The 10,528-nt window shown below is 39.9% G+C and overlaps 1 protein-coding gene and 1 non-coding gene across 5 annotated transcripts in view; one reads left to right on the forward strand and one right to left on the reverse strand.

Annotated features, from left to right (window-relative positions):
* PTAR1 (protein prenyltransferase alpha subunit repeat containing 1) overlaps nt 1-3,368 on the reverse strand; it is a 46,587-nt gene extending 43,219 nt beyond the window's left edge. For all 4 annotated transcript variants that reach the window (XM_044657365.1, XM_044657364.1, XM_044657363.1 and 1 more), the window contains exon 1: nt 3,283-3,368. In XM_044657365.1, coding sequence (XP_044513300.1) covers nt 3,283-3,368 — 86 coding nt within the window. The remainder of the gene's footprint in view (nt 1-3,282) is intronic.
* A 2,713-nt stretch (nt 3,369-6,081) lies between these two features.
* On the forward strand, nt 6,082-6,188 carry LOC123232654. Its single transcript, XR_006505182.1, has one exon. It is a non-coding gene; the product is annotated as a U6 spliceosomal RNA (small nuclear RNA).
* The last annotated feature ends 4,340 nt before the right edge of the window (nt 6,189-10,528 follow it).

Raw genomic sequence — 10,528 nt, forward strand, 5'->3', positions numbered from 1 at the left:
TGACAATGTTTTCCAACAGGGTCGTTTTCACTTATTTTCAAATAAAAAGGATGGTTTTCTCTGAAAAAATCATTCTTTATAGTGAGATCTACTACTTGATGAAGCACTAAACATGGAAAATTTAACAAATGATTTGTCAGAGAAAATGTTTAAACAACATAAAAAGCACAATTAATGGAGGGATAGAATTCCACAAATGAAAACTGTCAGCTTTTTTGGCATAGGAAAATTACAAAAACAAAAGATAAAGGCTGGAAAATTTTTTTGTAAGAAAAATCACAAAGACGTGACTTTCATGGAAAGCATTCCCTTTTATTTATATTTATTTATAAATTTAAAATATTTTATTTGAAATAAGGGAGCCTAGAAGTTCTGTTTGAATTACTGGAAAGCTGAAATTTACAGAGTTTAGTACTCAAGAGAATAAAAAAGTATTATTTCAAATTCAACTTTTATTATCATAAAGTAATAGTCAAAAGAATCAAGTCACAATAGGCCTAAATAATGTTATTACTTAATAATGCAAACAAGTTAACATTTATTTTAAAACACATACTCTATTTTCCTTATACTACTGATGCTAAATTATCACTAAGATTGAGTTAATATGGTTCAAATTAATTAAGCTTTAAAAAAAATCTTTCCTAAAGGAGGTATACTAAGTCTACTAACTTGTGGCTTTTTTAGCAAATCCAGATTCCCCTACCAAGCAATGTCACCTAAATCAACCTCAAAATGTCTGCAAAGAATTTAGAGCAACGTGAAGAGATACTAGCATGACTGATTTACTTTTACTTCCTTTGATTTCTTCAAAGAAAATATACCATGTCATCTAATAGTAAGAAAATGGGACCTCTTATTCAGTTATTTCTAAAAATGTCTATCTCTAATGAAGCTCCCAATTTTAGGATTCAGTAATTGCTATGGTTACTCACAGACATTCTGACTAATTCTAAAAAGCCAAAGACAGCTGGGATGGTGGGGCAAAAAGTGGAGAAAGAGAACACTTTGTCTGAATCTCTTTGTACTTACATGTACTTATTATTTATGCTTATCTGTATAAATATCTTAAACCCTAAAAAAAACTATAAAGTTGAAAGCAGGCAGAATTTGTGTCAGTTTAAAAAAATTAGACTGCTAATGTCTCTTTATTCATCATATTGGGGTGACTGCCCTCCTGACACTATGGGGATACTAATGGAGCACAGGTTAGAATGGTGTAGTCAAAAGTGAAAGGGCACTGCTTTTGGAAGATGAGGACTTAGGTTTAAATCTTGCCTCCAACTTTGGGCAAGGTTTTAGTACTTCCAATTCCTCATCTATAAAATCCTGTGGATTAGATGATCTTTGAAGTTTGTTCTGGGCTATATTCCCATTTTGCCATGATCTAAATAGATCAGTCCATATTTTGTCCAAAAAAGGGAAAGCAGAGATAAATCTTATTTGCTGTACTGAACTTAAGGGGTAATGAGGCTGGAATAAAAATAAACAAGAGTCTCCTATGGTGTGAGTGATGATTATGACACAGATGCAGTAAGTGTTAAAAGTTTGTTTTACTTTATGCCCATCTTCATATTGTACCTAACAGGTTCAACAGGTACTAAGGTTATGAGCACATATACCCTCCTCTCCAAAAAAATCTTTCTTTAAGAGATGCCCCCATTCTTATACGATTTATTCCACATTCTTCTCTTGACCAAACTAAAGTAACATGGAAAAACAAAAACCTAGAACCTTCATTAAATTTCACAGCAGGGTTGTTTTTAAAAAATCTCCAATCTTTACTATTGTTCAGCATCAGCTTCAAAAATTTTTAAATAGTTGTTAGTTTTTTCAATAAGCAATACCTCCATAAGAGGGACAGCATTAACATAATGAGCAGGCCTCCCAGTGAGGAACCTGGATTCAAGTGGAACTATAATAGGGAGACCCTGGCACAAGTGACTTAACTTCTCAGCGCCCCAGACAATTCTAAGACTGAGCTGCAGAGATGATGCAGATCTGTAATTGATATGGGAATTTCTCCATAGTCAGTTGGTCTAGTCTAAAACAAAACAAAACAAACAAAAAAAAACAACCTAACATTAAGTATTCCTCTTATAAGTATACCTACATATTATAAATGAACTCTTTTTGTGAATTTGAAAAGTAGCTTAATACAGCAGAAAGAACAAATCAGCACTGGTCAGCTAGGTAGCTCAGGGTATTGAAAGCCAGACCTAGAGAGACCCTAGTTCAAATTTAGCCTCAGACAAGTCCTGTCTGTATGCCCCTGGGCAAGTCACTTAACCTCCATTACCCTATAGGCAGGCATAAGTAATGCCAACCCACTATCACTCTAGGGTTAAAAAAGAAAAAAGACACACACACACACACACACACACACACACACACACAAAACAACAAAGGATGTTAAAAACTGAAAACCTGGGTTTGAAGGACCAGCAGCTGTGACCTTGGGCTGGCTGGTCACTTGACCTCTCTGAGTCTTGGTTTCTTCATCTGTAAAATGAGTAAGAAGGTACTGAGATGTAGTGGACGGAGCAATGGCTTTGGAGTTCGGAGGACCAAGGTTCAAATGGCATCTCTGAGGCTTACTACACCTATGTGTCCTTGATCAAATCCCTTAACTTCCAATTTCAGTTTCCCCAATTGTGAAAGGAAGGAGTTGGACTAGATGGCCCTGGAGGTCCTTGGCACCTCCTGGTCTGACCTCAGAGTTTAGAGGAAAGCCCTAAGACGAAGTGCCAAAGGAATGTCACTTGGGAAGGGGGAAGACGCAGAAAAACAAAGATAAGAACAAACATCTTAAGTTTCATTTTAAAAATTCTTTTGGGAGGCCAGAAAAGCACAACCAAAAGGTGAAGTTAAACCTCTTGATCCTTAATTGACATAGGGCGGAGGAATTGGTGGGAGGAAGAGAAAGAAGGAAGAATAGAATATATAAGGAAGGGTAAGAGGAAAAAAGAGAGAAAGAGCTGAGAGGAAGGAAAGGAAGAGGAGATGGAGGATGAGAGGAAAAGAATGGGAAGGAGGAAGGAAAAGGAGGAGAAAGATGCAGTTTCCCGTACTCTGGGGCAGGTGGCTGTCGCCGGCAGTTCTCTGTTCGGAGGAGGGCTCCGAGGCCGGGAGCTGGCGCTAAGCGCCAGCTGGCTCGAGACCACCCTCCGGGTGATGGGTGAGAAAGAGTGACAATCATCCGTCCGTCCCCTCCCCCGAGTCGAAGCTCGGACCCAAACTCGAGACTCGGTTCCCGGCCCCTCCGGCCCCCGCAGGACTCACATGTGCGGATTCCTCTTGAAGGCGTTGTTGATGTCCTTCACCACCCGCTGCACCAGCACTGCCACCTCCTCGGTCGACTCTGCCATTTTTTTTTAATTAAAAAATTAGTTTTTCGGGCGGGGAGAGGGTACAGAGGTAGCGGCCGAAAGTAAGCCAAGCGGCAGATTCGTAAGTGATCGACGTTCCCCTGGGCGGCTAAGGTAGAGTGTCCGTGCTTGAGTGTGTATGTATGTATGTATATGTGTATGTGTGTATGTGTGCGTGCGTGCGCGCCCGCGTCTTTCTCCGCTGTGCCTCTAAGGAGAGTAGGAGCACTTCCGGGTCAGCCCACGGGGAGAGGAGGGGGAGGTGTTGGAGCGTTGAAAAATGTGGAGCTCCGTCCCCTCCACCCCCCCTCCCATTCTCCGTTTCACGTGCGCTTCTGCGCGCGAGGCCGACCCGACGCCAGGGCGTCCCCGGAGCTAGGCTCCCGTTAAAGGGATAGGAGACGCTGAACACTTCCTGTGCTTGTATCTCTCTCTGAGAGGCGATGATGGGAGCGAAGCTAGGTGCTTCCTCCCAGAGCTTCATCCCGCGCCTCTTTTCTTGCTCCCCTCTACTTCTGCATACTCCAGCCTCCCGGGTCCTCATTTGAGCCCGGTTGTGAGCGTGCATGGGTTGTCTTGTAAAGTTTGCAAAACACTTTTACCTAGCTCATCTTTGGTTTTTGAAATTCGGGCCGAAGAAACCCAACAATCTTGCAAGGTTAGCGTTAGACAACTTTTTGTTCTTCTGAGCCTTCCCAATGCTAATTGTTCAATGAATGTTAGTTCCTTGAGGGCAGAGATTTTTTTTTTTTTTTTTTTTTTTTTTGGTATATGTCCGACACATTAGTAAATCATTGGTTAGAATGACTACCCTTGTTTTAGGAAACTCCAAATTTTTCTACGTCTCAAGGGAACTTGCGTTCAAGAAATGCCCAGATTGACCCACCCCTGAACAATAACCCATCAAGCACCCACTGAGCACCTTGGATAGGAGTGGTAGAGGTAGTCAAGTCTTAAATATTCTTTGGTTTTCTTAGTTTTTCTTATTGTATTTAGGCCTTTCATAGGTATCCTAGCCTCAGACTACAACCTCTTTCCCAACCTAATATTGGTAGCCAGTCAGTTATCCCTCATTTCATATTTGTAGGGTATAAATAGAGCCCCGAGTTCTTTGGTTCACCAGAAATTCCCATTCTTGGTGAATTTCCCCAGAGACATTGTTCCCAGTCTCAGAGCTGGATGGTTGACTCTGTGTGGTGGCCATAAAGCCATTGTCTCCTGTGTTTTTTCATTTTGACAGAACACTGGCCCTGAAGTCAAAAAGACCCAGAGTCAAATACAGTCTCAGTCCCCTAAAAGCTGTGTGACCCTGGGCAAGTCAATTAGTATGTCTGCCTCAGACATTTTTTTTAAACCCTTACCTTCTGTCTTAGAATCAATATCAGTTCTAAAGCAGAATTGTATTAAGAACTAGGCAACAGGGGTTAAAGACTTCTCCGGTGTCACAGAGCTAGAAAGTGTCAGAGTTCAGATTTGAACCTATCTCCAGGCCTAGCTCTCTATCCACTGAGCCACCTAGCGGTTGCTCCTCAGTTTTCTTTTCAGTAAGGAGTTGTAGTGGGGAGAGGGGATGATAATGGCACCTATCCTACAGGGTTGATAAATGAGGATATAAAGGAGGATAAATGAGATAAAAATTTAAACAAACCTTAAAGTACTATATATAAATAACAGCTATAAAATTAGGGACTTAATAACTGCTTGTTTATCTACTATTCTAGTGCTTCTTTGATTTCAGGGCCATTATTCCTTGTCAACTTTAAGGATCAGGAAACTATAGATGCTTTTATACCTCACCTAAGGCTACTCTGATGTAGAATCCTGACACCTTTGCAGTATTAGAGGGTTGTCTTTATCTCTAGAGCTCAACATTCTTATCAGTGCAAAGATAAAGGGGGAAAGTTTACAAGCTTTCACAAGGCCATTTGAAGAATTTGTCCCTAAGTTTTAAAAAATATTTTCTTTCTTTCTCTCCTTGGGGAAGGAAAGGAGGTAATATAACCATTGCTGTGGTTGAGTTTCTTTTTAGCTGTGATTGGTGACCTCATTTTGTGGCTTCACTCAACCTTGTGGCAGGCAGTCTTTTTCAAGAGACTGACAATGATACCTGTATTCATCTTATTGAGTTGAATAATTTGGAAGTAGATAGGTACCCAGTTAAAGAAACATTGACTTCCCACTGCTTAACACATATTAGGTGTGTAATAAATGCTTATTGGTTGATATTGATTGATTGCCCAGAGTTATAGAAGCCTGATTCTAGAAACATTTTCTGGACAATAGAAATATCCCTGAAATCCAAGTGTAAAGTGAATTTTTGCAAACAGATTCAAATTCCAAGTGCAGATGAAGGCAAATCATGTTAACAGCTATTAGAAGTTGTTTTCTCACTTCTACTTTTAAAGAGAAAGGGGGAAAAAAGCCAGTATGTCTATAATATGATATAGGGAAATAATTGCTTATATTTTGAAATCCTAGTATTCTAAATTGAAACCCGATGAACTCCCCAACAAGCATTTATTAAGCTTCTACTGTTTCGAAGTGCTGTACTAAGTGCTGAGGATACTAGAAAAAAAATAGCTCATAGAAATTACTTCAAAGAAATTACTGTTGTAGTGGGAATTTGATATCTAAGAGTATATAAGTAAGTGATAATTGAAGTGTAGATTGAGGCTTTTATACTGACATTCCCCTTCATGCAAAAACTAAGGATGTGCTTGCTTTGGCAGCACATATACTAAAATTGGAACTATACAGAGAAGATTAGCATGGACCCTGTGCAAGGACGACACACAAATTCATGAAGCGTTCCATATTTTAAAGGGGGGAGCTGGGTAGCTCAATAGATTGAGAGTCAGGCCTAGAGACAGGAGGTCCTAGGTTCAAATCCGGCCTCAGACACTTCCCAGCTGTGTGACCCTGGGCAAGTCACTTGACCCCCATTGCCCACCCTTACCACTCTTCCACCAAGGAGCCAATACACAGAAGTTAAGGGTTTAAAAAAAAACCTAAGGAAATTAGAAAAGGCTTGTTAGATTTAGAAACTAGAAAAGATGGTACTTGAGCTAAACTTTGTAAGAAGCTAGAGATTCCAAGAGACTAGTAAAGAGAGAATCTATTCCAGACCTGGAGGGGGATAGACTTAGAACAAAGGCACAAAGACAAGAAATAAAATTCCAAGTCAGGATAACTGCAAACTTGGATAGTCTGTTTGGAATATAAAGGACCTAAAGAAAAGTAGCATGTAGATTTTCATATTACAGTTTTGTTTTCATGTATACTGTTATCACTTTTTCACCCAACAATCACAAGAAGCATAAATGGTCAATAGGTTCTCTCTTGAGAGAGGCAGTGTACTAGAGAAGAAGAATGCTGGTTATAGAGTCACAGGTACTGGCTTCAAATCCCATTTCTGCCACTTACCTCCTGTATGATACTGGGCAAGTAACTTACTCTCTTTGGGCCTTGGTTTCCTTATCTGTAAAAAGGGCATGGTGGTAGCGGATGATATGACCTGCAAGCTTTCTTCCAACACTAAATCAGTGAACCTGTGGGTGAGCCTTACATCTCCCTATATCAGGTCAGTCAGCAAGTATTTAAACGCATACAAAGATACAAGAAAGGTTAAAAAACAAACAAACAAACAAAAAACACCAGTCTCTGCTCTCAAGATGCTCACAAGAGGCAGACAACATAGAAATCAACTCTTTACAAATATGGTTGTTAACTTAGAAAAAACGCAGAACTATTAAATAGTCATAAAATCACTCTTTAATCAAGGGAAAGAGGAATGAGGGCTACTTGGCCTCTTATGCAGAGCTGCGCCTTGTGCAGAGTCTAAATGAACACTGCTTCGCTCTGCTCCCTGATCCCCCTGGGAGTGCCACTGCACTAGATAACTACTCCTCAGAACAAAGGAAATTGGGGAACTTATATACCATTTGGGAAGATCCAGGGGCTGGAAGAGATGATTGACATTATACTGACAGGATACAATCAAGCTAGAGAAAGGGATCATAGCTAGAGGCTAGGGTGTAAGACAAAGGGACTGCTTACACAATGGATACTAAAGGAATGGTCCCTGCCCAGGTAGTCTTCCAGGGAAGGGTCTTTGATACAATGGGGAAGACTACCTAGGACAAAAGGGTATTTAGCATTTTCCGTAGGGTCCGTTATTCAGTCTGCAACTGCCAGCCTGAGATTCCCTTCAGGGTGGATTCTCATGGGAATAGGGAACAAGCACAAGCTTTGGGGGTCTCCAACCTACAAATTATTTCTAAACTTGGGGTTCATCATACCTCACTAAGCTACAAGTTTGGGAACTCTAGATTCCATGTCGACGTGGTATACAAAGGATAAACTGGAAATAATATCAGAAAGTATTAAGATTAAGGAAATTAATTCAGACCATTCACTGGAATGTCAAATACTGAAGATGAAGCTTCAATACTATGACCACATAATGAGAAGACAAGGCTCATTGGAAAAGATCCTGGGAAAGGTTGAAGGCAAAAGGAAAAGGGGGATAGTAGAGGATGAGATTAGTAGATAGTGTCATGGAAACAACAAACTTCTTGGGCACTTCAGGAGGCAATGGACCATAGAAGGGGTTGGCCTTTGAGATCATGAGGCCACAAAGGGACAGGCAAGTCTAAAAACTAAACATCAACAAAATGAAGAAGGTGAGACTTTAGCTACGACTTAAAGGAAGGCAGGAAGGCCAGGATGCAGAAATGATGGAAAGAGTTCTATCTAGCTACGACTTAAAGGAAGGCAGGAAGGCCAGGATGCAGAAATGATGGAAAGGATGGGGATGGCCAGTAAAAATACACAGTCAGAACATGGAGTGTCTTGTGTGAGGACCAGCCAGGAGACCACTGTCGCTGGGACTGTAAGAGTATGTGATGAGAGGGACCTAGTTATAAAGAGCTTTAAAGTCAAACCGAATTTTATATTTGATTCTGGAAGTATAGGGGAGTCACTGGAGTTTTATGAATAAGAGGATGACATGGTCAGACCTGTTCTTTCAAAAGATCAGTTTGATTGCTACATGAGGAATGGACCAGCTTAGGGAGAGAAATGAAACAGGAAGACTGACCCCAGGCTATTCCAATAAGTTAGACCTTCCTTTTCCTTTTTTCTAATTGAGGGTAATTTATCCCATCTATCCTATTCTCATCAAATAGGAAGCCTTTGGATTCATGGGCAGTTCACACTTTGATATGGCTTATAAAAATATGAGCCTCAGTCACTGGTGGTGTTAGTGAGTCTAGTTTGGTAAGTATGGAATTAAACTAACTACATCTTACTTTGCCTTTCCACTCATTATAGGATGTCTACCTTTTGCCTGTGTGACTATTTCACTGTTTTGTGTGTTTGTGTGTACACAGTAGGAATTTTCTTAAATATGTTTGTATGTATACAGAATTTTCATGAGTTCCCTCATATTTTGACTATACTAGGATAGTAAATTTATTTTATAACCATAAAATAGTTAATATGTTTTCTCTCTTGACTATTGTTAGTGACTAGAAATTCCCTGTACCTTATAAATTAGAATGCTGCCAAGGGTAAGAATTTAATGGAGACCAAAAGAAAATATAATAGAAATTATGATGTGTAGGAAGACATTCCCTTTGTAAAATGTGAATATTCTCTTTCTTCAGTCCTTAGTGTGCTTTACAGTATTGCATCATCTATAATTACAGACCTCAGCTACAATGAACAATGTGCCAAGTGGCAAGTCAGGCCTGAGGTGCAAGAGAACATTGTAATGAAACTAATTATAATCTATTCTCATGTACTGTACTCTGTAATTGGAAACACTAGGGGCTGGTTATCATGATTCTAAATCTAGGTGGTTCAAGTGGGCATCAATCTTACAGAACATTCATTCTGGAGGTGAGGAGAATCATGTATTAAAGCTAGAAGGAGCCTTAGAGATCACCTAGCCCAACTCCTTCCTCTTTCACAAGAGGAAATCATATTTAAAGAAGGGAAATTTCTTGCTCAGGGAAACTGTTGTAGTCATTAGAGCACTCGATTCACACCTACAGGTCTTCTCATTCCTCTACCCAAACCTTTCTCTCTCCCGTGATTGAATGTACTCTCTCTGAAGGCCAGGAATGTTTACTTGTTCTCTGTGTGCCTGTCTCATAACAGATGCTTAATAAATGCTTGTTGGCTGAATCTTGCTATACTCCATGTGGCTTCTACCTTTGTAATCATCTAAACTGATCATCTCAAACACAAATCTTATTCATTTTAATGTTTATAACACTAAACTATTAGGATTTATAATATCTAAATCTTTTTTTTCTTGTCATAAAGATTTGTTGATCTATTTATACATTCTTCTAGAAAAAAGGGACAAAGGATTATATAATATACCTGATAACTGGAGGTCAGGGTTGGGAAAAATCAGGGAAAAGAATGAAGAGTTCTTTTTTTTTTAATTTTAAAATTTTTAGATATTTTCCCATGTTTACATCATTCATTTTCTTTCTCTCCCCCCTCCCAGAGCTGACAAGCAATTCTACTGGATTGTACAAATGTTATCACTTGATACCTATTTCCATATTACTCATTTTTGCTACAGAATCATCTTTTAAAGCCTAAACCCCAAATAACATAGCCATATATACATGATAAGTGATGTCATATGTTTTGCTCTTGGCAATTCTTTTTGTGATGACAGAATTGGAGATTGAGGGGATGTCCATCAACTGGGGAAAGGGCAAAAAAATCATGGCATATGATAGTGATGGAATACTATTACGCTATAAGAAATGATGAGTAGGTTCCGGGTTAAGATGGCGGCAGAGTAAGAAGCAGCTCTTAACCTCTCCTGACCGAAACACACAAAGCTCCTCAATGGGACATAAAAACAAGTCCAGACGAACGGAGGAACCCCACAACAGGGTGCAGCGTGGAAGGTACGTGGAATTAAGGCATTTCCATGCTATAAAGGGGTAAAACAGCTTTCACTAAATCGCGGGCTGAGCAACCACCCCACCCCCACCCCCTCCACACACAACACCTATAGCGCCGAAGCCAGCTAAAAAGAAATAGAGCAAGTTTGGGGCACCCATCGAGTCATCAGCAGCTCCGGGACCTGTTCCTGACAGCAGCAAGACTTAGGACCCCATTAAGTCAAAAAA

This window comes from Gracilinanus agilis, chromosome 1 (assembly GCF_016433145.1).
Source record: "Gracilinanus agilis isolate LMUSP501 chromosome 1, AgileGrace, whole genome shotgun sequence".
NCBI lineage: Eukaryota > Metazoa > Chordata > Mammalia > Didelphimorphia > Didelphidae > Gracilinanus > Gracilinanus agilis.